Source organism: Canis lupus, chromosome 2 (assembly GCF_003254725.2).
Source record: "Canis lupus dingo isolate Sandy chromosome 2, ASM325472v2, whole genome shotgun sequence".
NCBI classification, from domain to species: Eukaryota; Metazoa; Chordata; class Mammalia; order Carnivora; family Canidae; genus Canis; species Canis lupus.
Genome location: NC_064244.1, coordinates 72,124,494 through 72,146,856, shown reverse-complemented (window position 1 = coordinate 72,146,856; position 22,363 = coordinate 72,124,494). Strand labels below are relative to the sequence as shown.

Below are 22,363 nucleotides of genomic sequence, written 5' to 3'. Positions count from 1 at the left end.
TCTTTGATGTTTGTTAAAAGTAACCCTTGTCATGAGACACATGATGAACTGGGAGTTACCAGTGTAATAACTTCCTTGTTTCCTTGATGAACATACAATTCCAAAGAGAAACTATAAGAAGGTTCTTTAGAAATTGTAAGGTTGATTTTTTTTTCCTTTTTTAATTTTGAGAAAATTGAACTCTTAAGTTTCTTTTTGAGTGCCTCAATTTTCCTTAAAGGTTTGGCACAGAGCTTAATGCGTTTGATTTTTCTATGAGGGTTAACAATGGCCTTCCAGTTATCTTCTCAGTCATTCTCAAGAGCAGAGCCCTTTCTAGGCTCAGTCCCATTCTGAGTTGCTCTGGGTAGGTCGTGAGAATCTGAAAATCCTAAAATAGTGCCTTAAATCAGCACAAAATGGATTGACAGGAAGCGCGTCCGTGAGACTGACTAGGGCTAAGAATTTACCAAAGGATCAAATAAACTAAAGAAAACTGCAAACAGTAAATACAGAATTTCAAAGTCTTGAACCAGGACTCCATCGCCCAGTTCTCAGGCGTTCCAGCAAGTAGGGCATCGCCCAACTCCCATTTCGCAACAGTCCTAACCTGCCACTAGCTGCTGAAAAGTTGTGCTTCCGTCCTGGGGATCCCGGGATTCGCGCTCTATTACGGGGTAGCCCGCGCGGGGCCTCCCAATCCTGGTCTACAGATATCCCAGCTCCCCCAGGTGATCGGGTCCCCCAGGCCGGGTCCCCAGCACGTGTCCCGGAGCCTGCACGCCCGCCGCCCGTCACGGGAGCGCGGCTCTCCCGCAGGACCCCCCCTCCGCCCCAACAGCCCTCCCCGACTCTCGGGAGTGCGAATTTCGCCCGGAACGTTGGCACCGCCCCTCCTCCCAGTACGCAGGCGCAGGGTGGAGTCCCGCCCATTAGGTGACGGGGGCGTGTCCCAGCGCCCAACGATGACGTGTTCTTCCAGCGCCACGTCGTGAGGAAGTGGAGCGGTTGAAGGGCGCCTGGCGGTGCGGGGCTTGCGCCGTGTTCAAGCTGTGAGCTAAAGGTGAGTGGTGACTGGGCGGGAAGGCGGCTGTGAGAGAAGCAGAGGGGACAGTGGAAGAGATGAATGAGGGAGTAAATAATTGGGAGACCACCGAGGTTGCAGGTGATGCGGACGACACCTGAAGGGATTAGTGTGTCGGAGCGCAGAATGGGAAACGGAGTCTCGGCGAAGATGAAGAAAGAAGAAGCGGGGAGGGATCAGGATGTGGGCGCTATGATGTGGCAAGAAGCACGTTGGATGTTCAGGAAAAGTCAGTGCAGATACCGAGGAAGAGGGGATAGAAGCGAAGTCCACCAAGCCAAAATCAAGGAAGGACCTCTGCTCCGAAGTCTCATGGCTTATCAGCTCTGGATGGGAAAGAATTCGAGGCTTAGGCCAGTGTCTTTGGATCCTACTTACTACTAGCTACTTTCCACAGTCCGGATAAATCTCTACAAAGTCATCCGAAGCTTTTTGCAAGCTCTGGTGATTTAGTCTCTCTTGTTCATCCGAGGTTACCTGGCTGGTGTCTTATTGTTCTGGGATCATCTTCTGCCAGGGCAGGAGCTATGTCATGGATCAAGGAAGGAGAGCTGTCACTTTGGGAGCGGTTCTGTGCCAACATTATAAAGGTGAGCCTCCTGGTTAGTTGGGCAATCTTGTGTCAAAACCTATCATTAAAATTGAGTGACCCATGGTGTTAGGTGAAATTTAACAATGGAACCAGCAAGTCAATGAATTGCAAGGTAGCTTCCAGGTCTACATTTCTGGCAGATTATTGTCCTAACTTTCACATTTTCAGGAACCCCAGGACCTCTCAATATCATTGGGCAACATCGACTGTTAGGTCTTTCTTATAGGGAGCTGAAATTTGTTACTTGGAACTTTAATCTCTTTTTCCTTTTCTTCTTTTGGATTTAGATGGGCTAATCTTTCCCTGATGTGGCAGTATAGCATAATAGTTAAGAGTTTGGGCTTTAGAGAGAGACAAACAGAATGAAAGTCTCTGTTTATCTTTTATAAACCATGTGACTTTATATGATACATCAAAAACAGCAGGGTCTAGCAGTTCTTAATTACTGCTATTATTGGGCCTGTTTTCAGCCGTCAGAAGATTCCAATCATTCAATTTCCTACTTTTTACATCCGCAGATCTTGCCTTCACTCTTATCTAGGAATCACAACAATGTTATATTTTCTGTATATAACAGGTTTCAGATTGAAGAGAGTCAGCCTGATTGTGTCTTTCAACTACAGTCTGTCAAGCAGTGGGTAGAAGTGAATCTATGAGTCAGCAAGCCTTATACCCCACCCCCCACACACATTCACACACAAATGCCAAGTGATCTCAGGCAGGCCAGGAAAATAGAAGGCGTCTTCTTAGGGAACCACTGCAGTCATGTGTTGGGAAGAACAAGCTGCATGATTTTACTGGATTTTTTTTTTTTTTTTTTTTAAGAGTACACATGCAGGACAATAGCTGAAAATGTTGGAGAGGTGAGGGGATGCAGTCAGTGAAGAGGCCCTCCAGTGAGGGGAATTAGGCTCAGGAGTGAATTTTTGCTGTGACAGACAACAAAAGGCTGCTCTAAGGCAGATAAGTTTTGTTGGTCCCCAAAATGTCTTTTTTGTTTGCTTTGAAATGGTTCATGACATTTACATTTATTTTTTTTTTTTTTTTTATGATAGTCACAGAGAGAGAGAGAGAGGCAGAGACATAGGCAGAGGGAGAAGCAGGCTCCATTCCCCGGGAGCCCGACATGGGATTCGATCCTGTGTCTCCAGGATCGCGCCCTGGGCCAAAGGCAGGCACTAAACCACTGCGCCACCCAGGGTTCCCGACATTTACATTTTGATGAAACTCTCGATGCTTGGTTTCTCTTGAGTAATTAGAAGAGCAACAACATTGGGCCCCTGTTCCTGTGTGCCAGCAATTGGATAGAATGGATTCCTCTTTTCTGTGGAGGATATCCTTGCCACGGGGCCACAGCCATCAGTATCATTCCTGTGCCTTCCAGTTGGAGATTCACGAAATCAAAGTGGTGGGCCAGCACATATGGTTGAAAGATGAATTCTGAAAGCATAGTCTTCAGTTTGAATGACCACTTTGTCTTTTCTTAGCTGTGTGACTTATGCAAGTTACTTGACCTCTCTGAGCCTGTTTTTTCACCTATGAAATGAAGATAATACTATTTACTTGAGGTTTGTATAAATAAAGAAAACTGAATTGAAGTATAAAAAGCCTAGCATAGTATTAGGCATGTAGTAAGTGCTCAATGTAAATAAGCATATATAAATAAGTAAAAGCACTTAATACCCATTTATTGAGCCAAAAGCTAAAAATACCCAGTTCCATTCCTCAGGGGGCTTTTATCATCTAACTCGAGCCTATTAGCTTTGGGTTTTGTGTCTCCCTGTGTGTATCGTTAGTCTTCTTACTTCACAGGCGGGCCCAATGCCCAAACACATCGCTTTTATAATGGATGGAAACCGTCGCTATGCCAAGAAGTGCCAAGTGGAGCGACAGGAAGGCCACTCGCAGGGCTTCAACAAGCTGGCTGAGGTGAGTGTGGGTGGCAGAAGCCAATGGGAACAGTCTATGGAGAATTGGGCTTTAGCTACAAAATTAGGCCCTGACTTCTCTATGGTTTGAGAGTATTTTTTTAATAGCTGTTTGTTTTGTCACTTATTTGCTTGCTATAGTTCTCATATCAACATTAACAAAAATTAAGTTAAATAGTGAATCATCACAGAATATTAGAAATAAGAACAAAATTGACTTCTCTTACAATCTTAGTAAATCAGCAGTTTATAGTTTTCTTTGCCTCACCCCAGTCCCTGAGTATGTTCTGCATGACTTAACATTTATCAAATTACACCTATATCTTCAGTAACCTTATTTTACGTGATATTTTCGCAAGTCTTTTTCTAGGTTGATATGTAGCTTTTCTAACTGTATGTTTTAATCCCTGTAGAATATTTTATTATAAGGATCTGACATTTGTTTAGCTATTTCATTATTATTAGATCTTACAAATAGTTCCATATTAGAATAAATTCTTTTAAGTGACATTTCTGGAGCAAAGGTAGGGTGACTATCTATCTGGTTTGCCTGCAGCCTTTTAAAACTGGGAAAAGTGCCAGACAACTTGGGTCATCACTCTAAGCAAAGATCAAGGGCTTTTTATGCTTTTAATGCATGCTGCAAGTTGGAGAATGTTAAATTTAACAACAAGAATGGAATATTGTCTGTTGCTGTGAAGCTAACTCTAAGAGGAATGGCAATATGGTCTGGGTGGATCTCAGCTTCTCAACACAAGAACATGGCCTGATGCCAGGGCAATGATATATATATTTTTTTGCCTTGAATGAGAAGATGTGGGGCTCTCTCAAATACTCTGAGGAGGTCTTTAGGTTTGTTGATCCCAGCTTCTTTTTTGTGACTAAGTAAGAGGCAGTTTTTCCCTCTCAGACTCTGCGATGGTGTTTGAACCTGGGCATCCTAGAGGTGACAGTCTACGCATTCAGCATTGAGAACTTCAAACGCTCCAAGAGTGAGGTAGACGGGCTGATGGATCTGGCCCGGCAGAAGTTCAGCCGCTTGATGGAAGAACAGTAAGATTCTATCAGAGGGGGTAGTATTTCTTAACTCCACCTCCAGCCCACACTAACCCTCAACTCTCTTATCTGAAGCTTAAGGAACTCTAAACCCTTTTAATGTTAGCTTTGTTTGATGGAAACTTTGGCAAGCTAGTTTTTCTCTTCCCCCTTTTTAAGGGGGCATTAATCTGAGCACATAAAGGTATTTCACAGAATTCAAGGACAAGTATAACCAGCCTCAAGCAAAACTGAATCTAGGAATTGAAATCTGTTAGATAGGGCCTTTTCTCCTACCTCTATATTCCACCTTTCTCTGTTTCAAGAGAGCATCCCTGAATGAACTAAAGCCCTTAATTAATAGCCCACCTTAGGTCAGGTATCTACCCCATGACCAATAAACTGTGATAGGGGTGTAGCATGAGAGAAACATTGAAGAAGTCCTTTTCTGCCATGCAGTTATCCCTAAAAAAGTTGCTGTACTGCTCTGCATATTCTCTTGGAAGGGACAGGATGATGTGTAAGAGGCCTTTACGGGGGAAGAGTCAGTATTGTTCTTCACTATCACTAAGTTTAAGCTTAACTTAGGGAGCAACGCCAGAAAGGGACAAAGAGGAAGTTTGATGGAGATTATTTGCTTCAAAGCATAGAAACCTCTCCAGCTGGAACTGCCCTGGACTCTTCATTACAACCATTTTTCTGCCCACCTCCTCCCCATACCAGGACGCAGGGTATGGGACCAGAGAGAACAGAGGACCTAGAGTACTAGTGGAGCTGGGCCTAGAACAGTTTTGTCATTTCTGTCCCATTGCAGATTTGGTGATTGGGGGGGGAGGGTAGCTAGGTTTCTCTTGGTTTATGTAGGATAAATAAGACTTGGCCACAGACCTTGCTTCTTGGTCCCCAGCAGGGTTCCCACCCAAGGGCTGGGGTTGGACGTGTTGGAGGCACTTTCCAGATGTTCAAGTTCTTCTGTACTTCACATGGATCTCACCTTTTTAAAGTGTTTATACTATGTGTCAGGCCCTGAGCCTAACATGTATTTTCATTTAATACATTTCATTTCATTTAATATATTTAATTTCATTCACATTATCTTGTGAGAAAGAGATTATTATCCCAGTTGTAGAGAGGAGGAAAGTGAAAACCAGAGAAGTTTAGGTTGTCTCTTGGGTACAAGATCTTTCCAACTCCAGAGCTGAGCTGTTGTCTACTACTTTGTAGTCTGAAAGACAGGAGGTAATCTTACAGTTCCTGAAAGATCAAAATGCATAGCAGTAGAGGTGCTACTGAGATTGCTCGAATCAGTTAGCAGTAAAGAGTCTTCAGTTCTAAAGTCCTGGACAGAACAAGAATAAATCTTTTTATTTTTTTAAGATTTTATTTATTTATCAGAGACCTAGAGGCAGAGACACGACAGAGGGAGGAGAAGCAGGCTGAGCCACCCAGGTGTCCCCAAGAAGAAATCTTAACATTGGCTTTCCAACAATGTGCCGCAGAACCTCAGAGTTCTAAGGAGTGGGTGTGCAAAGAAGCCAGAGGGAATGGGGTATCAGGTGCTCGTTGGCATTTGCCTATTTTATATATTGGGCTTCTGTTTAATATGTGTTTTAAAGAAAGAGTTCTTGGCTAAAGGAAGGCTGGAAAACTGCTGTCCTGGTTCAGTTTCATCAGTTGGGAAACAGCCGTAGTGATTAGAAGTGAAAGGTGTGCCCGTGGTTACACAGCAAGCTCATAGCAAAGCCAGGTTGGTAACCCAGATCTCCTCACTCCTCACCAGGGCTTTTGCCTCTCCTTCCCTATAGACACCACTCAAGTAACCTGCCTGTTGTCTGAGAATAAGCACTTTCATGTACTTTAGTTCACTCAACACAGAGATGGTTATCACCCCCAGTTCACAGGGTGAGGGAAACTGAGGCTCAGAGAGGCTAAGTGTTATACAAAGTCAGCTAGTAGGTGCTGGCTCTAGGACTTGAATCTAGCTATTTTCATTCTGGTTTTACCTTGATCCCTATACATATGTCTACTATAACAGCTTCATTGGATTCTCAAAAACAGGTGGTTAGATCTTGGTTCCTCTGGAAGAAAAGTGATATGGGTTACAGAGTGGATCAGCTGTGGATGTGGCCTTGCACTCTAGATCAGGGATCTCCAGGACTTGCCTAATACCCCAGCCTACAAGGATACTTCTTGTTATTAAATTCCCATCTTCCAAACACTAGTCATTCAGTTTCTCCATAGCTTCCCCAGGTGAGAGAAGCTAGTTGGACAACTGAATTCGTGCCTGCTGTGCAGAGTTTGGGATTACTGTATGAAAGCAGATAAATGCCATGATGAAGAGGACAGGCTCTGGAACCAGACTCCCTAGGTTCAAATTCAGCTTTCCACTCACCAGCCACCTGATGTTGAGCAAATTACCTAATCTCCCTGTGCCTCAGTTTCCTCATCTGTAAAAGTGGAATGATAATGGTATCTGCTTCAAAGGCTGGTGTAAGGATGGAACATGTTGATGCATGTAAAGCACTTAGACCAGTGTCTGGCACTTAGTAAACAAAATTAATGTGAGATGATGCTGTTACTGACATATTTTACCAGAAGGTACAGAAGTAACGAATAATATAGCTCCTGCCCTTGAGTTTTTTCACTTGTCAAAATGGGACGGGATACATCAAGTGTGACTTGCATGAAGTGGTGTAATGGAAGTGGTAAAGAGTTTGGGTTCAGGTTCTCAAAATCAGGCAGACCTGGATTTCAGTTCTGATACCGCCCTTGATGGCTGTATGACCTTGGGCAGTCTGTCTGGCTGTCCTGTCCGAGCTTCAGTTTCTTGCTAGAGAATTGGGAATGTGGCAGGCTCTGGCCAGAGTCATTGAGGGGACATGGTGAAACACCGCACATGGGACAGTGCCTGACACACAGGGAAGCATTCAGGACCTGGGAGTGGAGTGGTAGCAGTTCTCCAGCTCCACAGGCTCTCTGTCCCAACCCTGCCTCCTTTTCCTGATCAGGGAGAAACTGCAGAAGCACGGAGTGTGTATCCGGGTCCTAGGTGATCTACATTTGTTGCCCTTGGATCTCCAGGAGCTGATTGCACAAGCAGTGCGGGCCACCAAGCACTATAACAAGTAAGTGTTCACATTTCCCCTTAGTGACCTGTAGCAGTCTTTGACTCCTTGCTAGCTCGAGGGAGACATGTGGGACCTCTCTGCATGTGGGGTCTTGGTCTGCATTTGGTACAAAAGACAAGGAGAGGTTTGGGATGTTTAGAGACTTCCTCTATCATCAAGGCAGACAAGAGATGGTTCTTAATAACTTGTTAAATGTGTGTGTACTTATACATACAGTTTTTCATCCTCCTCTATGTGCCTACCCCCCATGATAGATGCATATGCATATATATATATATAATCATCATTATTATTTTACTTGACAGAGGATAGGGTGGAAATGAGCATTTAGGGTGGGTAAGCTATGGATGTGGCCTTGAGCTCTGGATCAGAGTTCTCCAGGACTTGCCTGATACTCTACATTATAGTATATATCCTGTCCTTGAAGACAGATCCTTTGAGAAGTTCTTTTTCTGTCCCACTCCTTTAACCTGTGGAGAGGCTGACATTGGGATATCATGCAGATGCAGAGGCAAACAGAGTTCAATAGTCCAAACTTCATTATATGTGCCTTTGGAATATAATACGTATTTGGCAGTGGATTGGATTTCATCAAGTTTCCTTCCTGTTCTACTTTGTGCTAATGTCACAGTGGATTCATATCCTCTAAAAGCTGTTTGGCCACAGAAGGACAGAGGGTTAGGGGGTAAAAGGGCCAATTAGGGTTCATCTTATTACAAAACAAATAATGTGTCTATTCTAAGAAAAGTTGGAAAATGCAAAGAATTCATTATCTTACCTTTCAGAGATGTCTATGATTCACATTTGGGTGTGTGTGTGTTCTTCCGTGGAAGCTGTACTCTGTAAGCTGTGACTCCACAATCTTTAGTCCCTGTCTGCTAAATGACTCTCTTCTTACCTTCTTAGGTGTTTCCTAAATGTCTGCTTTGCTTACACATCCCGTCATGAGATCAGTAATGCTGTGAGAGAGATGGCCTGGGGAGTGGAGCAGGGCCTGCTGGATCCCAGGTATCACTAGTTGTTTATCATGGTAACCGATAGGGACCAGGTGTATACCTCCTAAGCCTTGCACTTGGGCCAGAAGTCCCATCACAGATGCATGTAGACAGAGTTAGGGGCATGATTCTTCCCAGAGAGAGCTTAGGATAGGCTTATTATAGCCTGCTTCAGAATTTCTGTGTTTACCACACCCCAAGAAGCCCCAGAAAAATGCTGTAGCAGGTAGCAAGGCTGTGGCACTCACTAAAAAATAATGTCCTTAACACCTGAAACTAATACAATACTGTATGTTAACTATATTGGAATTAATTTTTTAGAAATATTTTATTTTTAAGTAATCTCTACACCAAACATGAGGCCGGAACTTATGACCCTAAGAATAAGAGTCTCATGCTCCATTGACGGAGCGAGCCAAGTGCTAAAAATTTTTTAAGATGTCTTATTTGTTTGAGAGAGAGAATGAGCAGTGTAGAGGGGCAGATGGAGAAGAAGAAGGAGACTCCCCTCCAAGCAGGGAGCCCAACTCGGGGCCAGATCCCAGGACTCCAAGATCACGACTTGAGCCAAAGGCAGATGCTCAACTGACTGAGCCACCCAGGTGCCCATAATTTTTTTTTTTTTTTTTTTTTTGAAAGGATGCCCTCCAGGTGCCTGGGTGGCTCAGTCAGGTAAGCATCTGACTTTGACTCAGGTTATGTTCTCAGAGTCCTGGGATCGAGCCCCATGTTGAGTTCTATGCTCAGTGGGGAGTCTGGTTCTCCTTCTCTCTCTCCCTCTGCCTCCCCCTTTGCTTGTTCATGCTCTCTCTTAAATAAGTAAATAAAACCTTAAAAAAAAAAAAAAGATGTCCTCAATGGGGCACCTGGCTGGCTCAGTCAGTGGAGCATGTGACTCTTGATCACAGATTTATGAGTTTGAGCCCCATGTTAGGTGTAGAGATTACTTAAAAAGTAAAATCTTTAAAAAAAATAAAGATGACCTCCTGCCCTTTAGCAGTGTTTTTCCTAGAATGATTTTTTAGGAATGTGGCTTGTTGAGGGTATAGTCCTTTAGGTCTTTTGTATCACAGTTTCATGCAAGATTTCAGGTTTTTTTTTTTTTTCAAAAAGTATTCATTATAAGCAGCATGTGGAATCCTATTAGAAGGGGAGAGACTGGGATCCCTGGGTGGCGCAGCGGTTTGGCGCCTGCCTTTGGCCCAGGGCGCGATCCTGGAGACCCGGGATCGAATCCCACGTCGGGCTCCCAGTGCATGGAGCCTGCTTCTCCCTCTGCCTGTGTCTCTGCCTCTCTCTCTCTCTGTGTGACTATCATAAATAAATAAAAATTAAAAAAAAAAAAAAAAAAGAAGGGGAGAGACTTTGGAAGCCATCTAGCCACTTGGTCCCTTCATGTTACATGTTAGTGTAACATTTGGTAATAATATTAATAAACTAATAATAGCAAGAGTAAAGTACCAGCAAAAATAAGTACCAGGCAATATGTTATGTTCTGTATTTTATTCAGTTATTGATCTCATTTGTGAGAGGTTCATGTGTTTTCTCCGTTTTATAGATGAGAAAACTGAGCTGAGTGTTAGGTTGGCTTTCCCTAGGCCATTCTGTTAGTGAGCACTAGAGATAACTCATCTCTAGAGCTGATTTCAGAGTGCTCGTCCTTTTCCTGTCGTCTAGGACCTTGGGACTCAGGAATTTGTCTGATTTCCTTCTTGGGCATAATTTTATTTACCTGGGAAACTAAATTAAAAATCAGAAAGTTGCTCTGAAAATGGGATTAGATAAGCAGAAAAGGTGTTAGGAAATAGATAAAATCAAGATGCCTTGATGAGCTAAGTCTGGGTAAGGACTGTGTTATGATTATGAGTGACTCCTGGGTTTTTTACTTCCAAAACAGTGCATAGTGGTGCCTTTCCCTGTGCCAGGGAACCCTGAGGGAGAATTCAGTTTGAGGAGGAAGTTCAGCAGTTTAATTTGGAATACACTGTAGAGGTTTAAAATAGATATCAGGTCAGCAGTTGTGAGGAGAGGTGGGACTGGACATATCAGCATGGGGGTCATTTGAGTAGTTGGTAACCAAAGGAAAGAGGGTGTGAGGACATTGAAGAGAGTCTGGGTTGAGAAGGGGAGAGGGCCGAGGATCGAGTTTTAAGAAACTCTTAAATTCTGCTGGCTGGGTAGAGGAGAAAGAGCCTTAAGGAAAAAGGCGGGAAGGCAGGAAGAAAACCAGGCAGTCAGTATTACAGAAGCCAATAGAAAAGGGAATTTGCTGGTGCAGGTTGGGAGGATGCAGGCATTGATGGGGAGCAGAGTGTCAAATGCTATAGAGAAGTCAGTTAAGCTGTAGATTGAAAATGAACTGTTGGGCAAGAAATTAAGATGCTGGTTAAGTCAGTGGGGGGCAAACAGGAAGATGAGAGATAGAAGACAAAGGGGGTTATATGAGTACTACAGGTTATTGTGATTTTCTAATTCTTGACCTTTGGAGTGATTTCATAGTTCACAGTATTATTGTGCTTTCCAGTTAATGTTTCATTTAAAGAGACAAATGTTTACGCTGAAAAGAAAGCCAGCTTTTAGCAAGTAGATTTCTGTGGCTTCATGCCTAGGACTAGGACTCTGATCTTGCCTCTTAGTTCGGTGTACTTGATTCTTATACCACAACAACAACCATTGACCTTTACCTTCACCTTCTTGCTCAGCAAGTTTTCCCGAATTCATTTTCTTTGCCCTGCATGGCTTAGGAATTTACGCAAATGTGCGATTAGTCAAGTGGACATGGTGTGGGTGGGGCAGGGTCCCTCAGGTAAGGAGGCTGCAAGCTTAGGAAGGTTGATGTTCTACTCAGACTGGGCTAATCAGGGCCCCACTATGCATATACTTTTAAAAAGGTCACACATGTTCATCAGAGAGGATTTGCAAGCTACTGGATGCATAAAGATGAAAATTTAGATCTTCCAGGATCAACAACACTCTTGGTAACACTTTGATTTTAAGTGTGTCTTTCTAGCCCTTTCTGTTTGCTTAAATACATGTGTGTGAGTTTAATCAACTGAATTGGTTTTTCCCATCAAGTTGTGACCATGTCTGTTACCTGTATTTGGGTTCCAGATTGTTTGGAAGCACGTTGTCAAAAACTGTATTAGCTTATAAGTTCCTCACATTCAGAAAACCAACATGTATTTATTTCTGAGATCTCTTTTCAGTGATTCATTGCTTGGTTCATTTATTCAAACATGTATCAAGTCTTTCTCTGTCCCAAGAAGGTCCTATGCAAGAATACAGAGATGAATGTGTCATGGGGCTTGTCTTCATGCGGCTCACAGTCTGTTTCATGTACACACATAAGTAATCCATGGTGCTTGTTGCCACAGTAATGGATGCACAGGGCACAAGCTGGTGCTGACAAAAGTAGTGATCAGTTGTGGTTCGACGTTCAGCCAGAGTCATCTTTTTAAAACACAAAGCCGAGCATCCCCGGTGGCGCAGCGGTTTGGGGACACCTGCAGCCTGGGGTGTGATCCTGGAGACCCGGGATCGAGTCCCACATCGGGCTCCCTGCATGGAGCCTGCTTCTCCCTCTGCCTGTGTCTCTGCCTCTCTCTCTCTCTGTGTCTATGAATAAATAAATAAAATCTTAAAAAAAACACAAAGCCAATAATGATATAAATACTTAAAACAAATCACACTCTGAACACTTTACAACCTGGATCATACGTTTTTCACTTGATGCTATAATATGAGCACTTTTCCATGCCTTCTTTTTTTGTAATTTGTCATATCATTATTTTTAATGGCTGCAGAATATATCTTGCTTTAATTGACTTAATTATTCAAGTTGTTAGTTATGTAGGCTGTTTCCAGTTTCTCTATTACAAATAATGCTACAATTGAAATCTATAAACTTAATTCTGATCAAAATTCTGGATTGTTATCTTAGGATGTGGGTCTGGATGTGTCCATTTCACCTTATTTTTGCCAAATAAAATAGTAACCTACTCTAATTTTATAGGTGAAAGTTGGTATTTTACTTTTAGAAATAATAAAAATTATTTCTTGGGCCATCTGTTGGCTCAGTTGGTAGAGCATGAGACTCTTGATCTCGGGGTTGTAGGTTCAAGCCCAATTTTGGGTGTAGAGATTACTTAAAAAAAAATTATTTATTAAAGGTCTTCATGTAGACGGCTAATGCCATGATGGGTTTTTGTTGGCCATAGCACAGGTGTTCTATTTTCATTTTGTCAGTTTTATCTCCTTCCCCCCCCTTCCCCAGAGTTTACTTCATTTTGAATAAGAATTCTGCCCATTGCCTAAAGTAGGTGGAACAAACCTTTTACAGACACATTTGAAACTCAGAAAGCTTAAGTGGGGATCCGAAGTCACACAGCAGAGTTGTGGAACTGGAAATAACATTTCTTCTTCATTTACATAGCACTTGATTTTTTTTTTTTTTTTTTAGAGAGATTTTACTTATTTATTTGACAGAGCACAAGCAGGGGGAGGCAGAGAGGAGAAGAAAGAAGTAGGCTCTCCATTGAGTGAGGAGCCCAATGGGGGGCTCAATCCCAGGACCCTGGGATCATGACCAGAGCTGAAGGTAGACGCTTAATCGACTGAGCCACCTAGGCAACCCTACATAGTACTTTATAATTAGTTCCTAAGATACACTCAAATCTGTTACTTCATTTGTTTTTGGTTTTTTTAGGAGGTGGGGCAGAGGGAGAGAGAGAGATCTTAAGCAGGTTCCACACCTACCATGAAGCCTGACACAGGATCAAACTCAAAATCCTGAGATCATGACCTGAGCCGAAATCAAGAGTCAGATGCTTTTTTTTTTTTTAATTTTTTTATTTATGATAGTCACGGGGGGAGGGGGGTCAGAGACATAGGCAGAGGGAGAAGCAGGCTCCATGCACCAGGAGCCCGATGTGGGATTCGATCCCGGGTCTCCAGGATCGCTCCCTGGGCCAAAGGCAGGCGCTAAAACCGCTGCGCCACCCAGGGATCCCAAGAGTCAGATGCTTAACCAGCTGAGCCACCCAGGAGCCCCTGTTACTTCATTTGATTTGACCCTCACAGTAACATATAGGTAGATAGGTCAAATGTGCCCATTTCAAAGATAAGAGAGCTGAGAAATTATATTGATTGTATAGGATCTCAGAATTCTTAGAGAATTAAGACCATGCTACCAAGACAAGAAATAGAGTCCTTCGTCTTATAATTCATAAGTGAATGTTGTTTCCCATGTGATGGTACAAAAAATAAAGCTCTCTCTGTGATTTGCAAAAAGAGGACTAAGAGATGGAGTAACTTACTCAAAGTTAGACTCTCATTTTAAATACTCAGCCCCAGGGCGCCTGGGTGACTCAGTCAATTGAACCTCCAACTATTGATTTCGGCTCACGTCATGATCTTGGGGTCCTGATGAAGCCCCAAGTCGGACTCCATGCTCAGCAGGGAGTCTGCTTGAGATTCTCTCTCTCCCTGTCCCTCTGCCACTCCCCCAACTCATGGTCACTCTCTTTCTCTCTCAAATAAATAAATAAATCTTTAAAAACAAAACAAAACAAAACGACCCTCAGCCCATCTCACTGAAGAACCTTTTTAAACTGTGCTCCTGGGATCCCTGGGTGGCGCAGCGGTTTGGCGCCTGCCTTTGGCCCAGGGCGCGATCCTGGAGATCCGGGATCGAATCCCACGTCAGGCTCCCGGTACATGGAGCCTGCTTCTCCCTCTGCCTGTGTCTCTGCCTCTCTCTCTCTCTCTGTGACTATCATAAATAAATAAAAATGTAAAAAAAAAAAAAAAAAAAAAATTTAAACTGTGCTCCTGGAAGAACCTTCCCACCAAGAAATTTTATCTTCTAGACCCTTCGCAAGATACAAGTCTTGCCACTTGGAGATTCCAAATTCTGCCTCTTGTTGCTTAGTAGGACAGGTAAACAATGTTCTTAGAACCAACAGACACTGGCCTTACACATACCTTCTTTCCGTGGACAGGAGTGTTTTACTTCAGATAAATGGTGGGAGTTCCCATTCTCTGCCATTCCATCTCCTTTCTAAAGTCCATCTGCTTGGGAAAGTAGCTCTTAACAGACACAAGAGAGCTGATCATTTTTCTGTTTTTAAAAGTCCTGAGTAGTGTGGATTTTTTACAGTGTTTCATGGTCCATATGACTTAAAATTTTTAAAAATGTTATTTAGGAATGCCTGGGTTGCCCAGTCAGTTAAGCGGCTGACTCTTGATTTTGGCTCAGGTCATGATCTCGAGGTTGTGGGATCGAGCCCTGGGTCAGGCTCTGCACTCAGAAGGGAGTCTGCTTGAGATTCTCTTTCTCCCTCTTTCTGTCTTTCTCAAATAATAAATAAAGCTTTTAAAAAAATATTCATTATAATAAATTCAAATAGTAAAGCAGTACATAAACTAAAAAAGAGATAGTCTTTCCTTCTTATCCAACCTTCCAGAAGTAATCACCATTAAGAGAATGGTGTATCTTTCTAAACTTTGTTCTTTTTTTATATATACTTATATTTATGTATGTGAGTAGTTGAGTATGTGTGTGTGTTTTCTGCACTGTATATTTTCTTTCCTCTTTTTTAACTAGGCTCTGGGCTCAACATGGGGCTTGAACTCAAAACCAATCAAGACCTGAGCTGAGACCGAGAGTCGGATGCTTAACTGACTGAGCCACCCAGGCACCTCTGCATTGTATATTTCTTTTTGCTTTTCTTTCTTCTTTCTTCTTTTCTTTTCGAAAGGTTTCGGGGAGGGGCAGAGGGAGAAGGCGAGAGTGACTCTGAAGTAGGCTCCATGCACAGTGTACAGCCCAAAACAGGGCTCAAACCTATAACTCTGAGATCATGACCTGAGCCAATCAAGAGGCGCTTAATTGACTGAGCCACCCAGGTGCCCCTGCACTGTGTGTTTTCTGATGCTTGTTTTTTTTTTTTTTTTCCATTTACTATTAGATCTGAGACCTCTTAATGTGTTTAGATTTATCTTTTTTTTTCTTAAGATTGTATTTATTTTTTCATGAGAGACACACAGAGAGAGGCAGAGACATAGGGAGAGGGAGAAGCAGGCTCCGTGTAGGGACCCCTATGTGGAACTCTATCCTGGGACTCCAGGATCACGCCCTGGGCCAAAGGCAGACGCTCAACCACTGAGCCACGCAGGGGTCCCTTGATTTATCTTTATTAAAAATAGTTGCATTAGTATTGCATCAAATTGCAGAGTCAGATATCCATTTTATTTTTGTTATTTTTAATAATTTATTTATTTATTTGAAAGAGAGAAGGGGCGCACAGGTGCAGGGTGGGGAGAGGCAGAGGGAAAGGGAGAAGCAGCTCCTGGCTGAGTGCAGAGCCGGACATGGGGTTGGATTCCAGGACACTGAGATCATGATTTGAGCCCAAGTTAGACACTTCACCAACTAAGCCACCCAGGTGCCCCAGATGTATGCATTTTAAAAAAACAAGATGAGGGATCCCTGAGTGGCTCAGCGGTTGAGCATCTGCCTCCGGTTCAGGGCATGATCCTGGGATCCGAGATCGAGTCCCACATCGGGCTCCTTGCAGAGAGCCTGCTTCTCCCTCTGCCTGTGTCTCTGCCTCTCTCTGTGTCTCTCATGAATAAATAAATAAAATCTTAAAAAAAATAAAATAATAAAACAAGATGCTTTAAGTGAAGGATGCATTCTACTGGGTGTATCTTGTTTTAGGCCTGTAGTGAAATGGCTTTGGACAAGTTAATTTATCTTCTCTTGAGTTTCAGTTTCCTTATGTATAAAATGAGGATAGAAATACTTTATGTAGTTGTAAGGATTAAAGTCATACATTCATTTAAATGTTAAGGGCCTCTGCCTATATTGGCTAAGTGTTCTATAAACTGGGAAGCCTTATTATGTATAAGTTCACCAGGAGAATAATCCAAAAAGAGATGTGTGCTTACTTTTGTCTCTTCCCTACTTGCCTTAGTGATGTCTCTGAGTCTCTGCTTGATAAGTGCCTCTATACCAACCACTCTCCTCATCCTGACATCTTGATACGGACTTCTGGAGAAGTGAGGCTCAGCGACTTCTTGCTCTGGCAGGTAAGTAATTTGCAACCACTGCTGTGTTTGTGTCAGCCTGAAAACTGTAACTGCACCCATAGGATGGATTTAGTGCGGCTCATCCCCACTCCTAGTCATGCTGATACCAGAGAACTATTGGAGAGGAAGGAGTTGAGGGGGGACGTGCATCCAGGCTGTGCCTGATAATATCTGCTGTCCCTTCCTCCTCGGTCCCTGACTCTGCCACCTCTGTGGTTCTTGCTCTCTAAAGTGCCTAGAGGAAAATAAATAAATAAAGTAAGTAAGTAAGTAAGTAAGTAAGTAAGTGCCTAGAGGAAAATCAAGGCTATCCAGCTGTGGTGGAAATTTTACTTGTGTCCCTGTTCAAAGCAGTAGACTTCTGCATTGGGTCCCAGAGGTTTGGCTGCTGCCCAGGTGATCTACAGGTACTCCAGCCCATCTGGGCTAGGATCTTGCCTTGCAGTCACAGGTCTCTCTCCTTCAGATTCAGCAGCTGTGTCTATGCAAGCACAGATCACAAGGGATATAAACTATATGCAGACTCTTTCTTAGGGTCTTGCTGCTGCCTCTCAGCTCAGCTCTTACCCCAGTGTAAGTAGTCCTCCAAAAGCTTGTAGCCAAGTCAGTTTGCCTTTGCTTGAAAATCTCCATCATCTGTTAATTTGGCCCCCAAGTAGCACATGGCTGTTCAAGGAGAGGTTGGAGGGACTCAGCTTTGAAGCAACTTCCAGAAATTTTAATGGACCATAGTCTTAATAGATTTAGCTACTGAAGCTACTTTTTCAGTCTTTAGCTATATTGAAGGAAATAATGCATAGCTTATGGTTCAGTGGCCTATTGTGTAGGTCAGATCGTGTCTGGAAAGTTTACTTCTAGACACTGAGTTTTAAAAGACTGCATTGGTAAACTGGAGGATTTATCAAAAGTGGCCAACCTGCAATTCATGCCATGTAGGGAATGAGTGCAGGATAGCAATCTGAGAAAGGGAGGCATGGTGGCAGTTTATTCCCTAAGGAAAAACTGAGTTCCTCCTGTGTGCTGGGAATATGGCAATAATCAAGTCAGAAATAATCCCTGCTGTTCTATAATTTATAGTTTGTTGGTAAAGGCCAGAACAAGTCATTATAACCTTGGGGACAGATAACAGGCAGCTGTAATCTTGTCTTCAAATATTTGAAAGAATGTCACTTTGAAGAAGAAACAATCCTGTTCCAGAGCGAAGACCTGAGACTTTGGCAGAGGTTGCCGGGAAGGTGACATTGGTTTAGCATAACAAGCTGTCTGACAACTAAAGTTAGCCCTCTTGAGGCAGTGAATTCTTCACTACTGAAGGTATCAAGCAGTGGCTGTCAAGAAAGTTTCAAAAGGAATTCTCACATCAGTGATTATTATTAGGGTTCACCCAGCTTTGTAGTCTCTGGCTGCTTTATGTACATTATCTTGTTTAATTTTCATTATACCCTAAAAACCAGCTTTTCTTACTACCCACTTTTACAGTTGAGACCGAGGCCCAAAGAGGTTAAGTAACTCGCTTCAGGTCAAATGGATGGTAAATGGTGGAGCCAGGATCCAAAGCCAGGTCACCTGGCCCCAGAGCTCATGGTCTTCACCACCCTGCTACCCTGCTACTTAAAAATAACAGCCTCAGCTACCATTTGCTCATTGCTGACTTTTATCAGACAACATGTGTCCCAGATGACCTCTGAGGGCCAAGAGCCAATAACATAATCCAGATGTTATTTCATAGTCCTAAAATTGGCTCTTAGAAAAATCCTGGTGGGAATGTTGTTCTAGTCTTGCTGTAGTTCTGCCTTGCTGCACGCAGGTGCCTCAGATGACCCCTCCCCATGAATGAGGGACATTGGGGCTGGCTGCAGCAGTAGCTGCAGCTCCAGGTGCCTGGGCTGTCTCAACTCTGGGCTCCTGGGTCGTGCTCCTCCTTTGGAATCCTGACCAGAAATATGTTTAAGCAACATGCTATTACACTATACTATCTTCCTTCCCGCTGCTTTCCCAGACTTCCCACTGCTGCTTGGTGTTCCAACCAGTTCTATGGCCAGAATACACATTTTGGAACCTCTGTGAGGCCATCCTGCAGTACCAGATGAACCATAGCATGCTCCAGGTAAGAGTTCAGGGCTGACCTGACTGGATATCCTGGAAGAAAAGGTTAGCACTGATTGACCACCAACTACTTACAGGAGGCACTTGCTAGTAAGCATGTTAATGATGATAATAGCTACTACTTATTTGTTATGTGTCAGGCACTGTGAGCATTTGATAGGTACTATCTCATTTAATGCCCCCAAGATCACAATGGCATGGGTATTATCAGCCCCGCTAGTGCAAGTGAATACAAAGAAATTCTTTTGTTAAGGACATATAACCAGTAAGAGACAGAACTGGGATTCAAATTCCATGTCTTTAATCTCTTTGCCACAGAAAGACAGGAAAGACTTCAGAGAGATTGATTGGCCATTCCCTGGCCATTTTAAGCTAATAAAAGATTGTAGAAATTAGAATATACAAATTTCATGCCTCTTCCAGAAGGGATTAAGAACAAAGTAATGCTTTCTATTATATAAAACTATGTTCTACCAACATTTGCAGTTATATTTCAATTTTGATCACCACATCCTAAAACAGGCTTTAATAGGAGGCAGAGTCCCCTACATCTGAATAGAATTCTTAATAATAAATGGTAGTGTGTGTTGTGGTTAGTTCACTAGCTGTTTTTCATGTAAGTTTTCTTACTTAACCCTTCCACCAATCCCACAGGTTTGGTGTCTTCATTTTCCAAATTTGGAAACAGAGGAGCAGAGTAACCTGTCTCAAGGCCACAGAATTTTAAAGCCAAAGCTGGTGCTGTTCCTTGAGTCTAGAAAGATAATGGCCAGAAGGAAATAATGATTTAAGTCAGGGCTTCTTAATCCCTTGGAGAATCTGGTAAAAAAACATAGACCATTTCCCTAGAAAAATTGCACAGATCATTCTAACATATGGCATTTCACATAGAATTATACTCATCACTGAAACACTTATATTGCTACCAGGGGCTCAAAGAACTCCTGGAATTTGTCGATGAATCCCAAGTCCAGAACTCCTGGAATAAGTCAATCAAATCATGTGCTTGGTTACTAGAATATAAGGAATTGAAAAAGGAAGTTCTGTTAACGTGAAAGGAAAAATAGCAGAGTCTCAGTTATCCACCATCAGTGAAAAATGAATATCAGATATTTCCATATGACCAAAGCTCTCTTAAGAACCAAAACTTAAAAAAAAAAAAAAAAAAGAACCAAAACTTTTTTCTATCCTTTTTTGATGGGAAACTTTCTGAAATGTGTCTTGTTCATAATCATTGACACCTACTATATACCAGACACTTGCTGATAATGTTAATTAGAATAATCACATTCTAATGATGCTAATAATGATGATGGCAGCTGCCATCTTGAAGCCCTTCATTGGGCAGTGATGTCCTTGAAGAGTGGGACTGTTTACCTTAAGCTAGATGGCCCCCAAATACTTGGCTTTGGGATTTCATGTAAATTTTTGTACATCCTCTGTCTCATTTTCTACCATTGTCTATGGCTAATTTTGACAGCATCCCTCCTCCTCTTCATATTGACTGTTTTAATTTGGCTATAGACAAGGAAACCAGCTAGTTTAACTTGTTAGAGTTAGGTCTATAAAGTGAGAGTAAATTGGCTCTGAGGATGTTGGTGCATGAGCTTCTACGTATGGATACTCTTGCCTCTGATTTGGCAGCTCCGAAGCCTTTTATAGTAATTTCGGGTTTCTCAGATGCTTTCCTACATGGCTGTCAGAGGAGTTACTTTCATTCATTGCATAAATATTTATTGAGTACCAAATATGAGTCAGGGGCTATATTAAGCATAAGATTTCTACCTTTGTGGAGCTTATAGTCTTACTTGAGTTAGATAATAAGTAAACAGATATATAAGAAAATTTCAGACTGTAATAAGACAATGAAGAAAATAGAGTAATACGCTAGAACACAGTGAAGAAAGGAAGAGGTCCTGAATGAAGCAGTCAAGGAAGGCCTCTCTGAGGAGGTAGTTTTTAAGCCATGATATAAAAGAAGAGAAGCAGCCAGATGTGTGAAAATCTGGGGGTAGAGAATTATTGTCTACAAAAGGAGCACCAACGCAAGGGTACTGAGGTTATCAAGTCTGGGTCTTAGAAGAACAAAGAGGCCACTGTGCATGAGGGAGAAGGGTTAGAGATGGGGCTGGGTGGGAGTCAGGCCTCTGGTTATATAGGGCCTTATGGGCCATGGTGACAGAGCTGAAGAATTGTGATCAGAGGAATGGCAGGATCTGATTTAGATTTTGCAAAAATCACTCAAGATTTTCGGGATAGGGGGGCAGGAATCAGGGACCAAACTTGTAGAGGATATGCCTCAAGGTCAAATAGTGGCTGTAGGGAGGATGAGGGCTGAGTGGATCGAGATGGGGAGAAAAACAAATTTTAAGATAGAAACAAATGAAAGTAACTCCAAGTTAATAATATAACCCCTAGAGGAAAGAATTAATTCAAGTTATCTGAACATAGTTCTCTGACTATACATCTTTGGTGGGATGTATTCTAAGGATAATACAAACTGAAAGGAAAATTAAACATTATTTAAGAGGTTTTTATTAGCAGTAATGTTGATGATGTAATTTTGAAACTCTTAGGTATCTCGGAAGACAAATCAAATTGAGTACAAATATTAATGTTACTAGGAACCCAGACATTGAGGTTTTGGCCTGGGCAGTTGGGAGGATGGTTCTGCTGTTTCCTGGGGTGAGGATAGGACATGTTTAAGGAAAATCATTAAGAGTTCCATTTTGTACCTGTGAGTCATAATTGCAAACATTTGAGTTCTTACCATATCAGGCAACCTTTACATAGATTCTGTGTAGTGTTAGGAGGTAAATACCATTGTTATTACCACCATTTTTGAAGTGAGGGAACCACAGGTATAACAGAGATACTGACTATCCTGAACCCTTTTTCAGCGGGCCTCTTGGGGATCCTGACCAGGCTTTATCTACCCAGAAGTCTTCAAGGCTCTGTTTCTAGAAATCTTAGCACCTCAGCAGAAATAGTAAGGATAGATTCCAGACTAACAGCATCCTTGCCAATGTGGCCTCCGACCAGGAAGTTGATCTTCCCAGCGTCTCCCTTTCATATCCCCTGTGTCATGACCAAACTGGACTCTTCATGGTACTTTGTTCAGTTCCCAACCTCCGTGTTTGTGTTCCCAGCCCATTTCCCAAATCCCCGTAGTTAAAATCTGAGCTGCTGTCTCTAAGTCCAGCACAGAGTGTCTCTGTTTCTACAGGAAGTCAAGGCAGAGAGCAGGGAGGTGGCTTCTAGACCTAGAGTAGCTCACTGGGATGAGCATACCCTCAACTCAGGGAAGCTAAGGGAAACAGGGACTCAGCTACAAGTTGTTTGGGGCCAGAGCTTGGTATCTGAAGGGCCCTTGGCAGTCTTCAGGTGATCATGCATCAGCTGTAGGAAATGGCTGATAAAGGGAG

The 22,363-nt window shown here is 42.7% G+C and overlaps 1 protein-coding gene across 6 annotated transcripts in view; it reads left to right on the top strand.

Moving 5' to 3' along the window:
- Window positions 1-909: 909 nt before the first annotated feature.
- Window positions 910-22,363, top strand: part of DHDDS (dehydrodolichyl diphosphate synthase subunit) — a 32,273-nt gene continuing 10,819 nt past the window's right edge. For 3 of the 6 annotated variants that reach the window (XM_025447002.3, XM_025447000.3, XM_049098568.1), the window contains exons 1-8: window positions 910-1,042; window positions 1,536-1,653; window positions 3,468-3,584; window positions 4,494-4,636; window positions 7,627-7,743; window positions 8,653-8,754; window positions 16,718-16,832; window positions 18,832-18,939. In XM_025447002.3, coding sequence (XP_025302787.1) covers window positions 1,591-1,653; window positions 3,468-3,584; window positions 4,494-4,636; window positions 7,627-7,743; window positions 8,653-8,754; window positions 16,718-16,832; window positions 18,832-18,939 — 765 coding nt within the window. In that variant the 5' untranslated portion in view covers window positions 910-1,042; window positions 1,536-1,590. Of the gene's footprint in view, window positions 1,043-1,535; window positions 1,654-3,467; window positions 3,585-4,493; window positions 4,637-7,626; window positions 7,744-8,652; window positions 8,755-16,717; window positions 16,833-18,831; window positions 18,940-19,592; window positions 20,084-22,363 lie in introns of those variants that run through there. The other 3 variants (XM_025447003.3, XM_025447001.3, XM_049098573.1) reach the window with 3 other exon arrangements.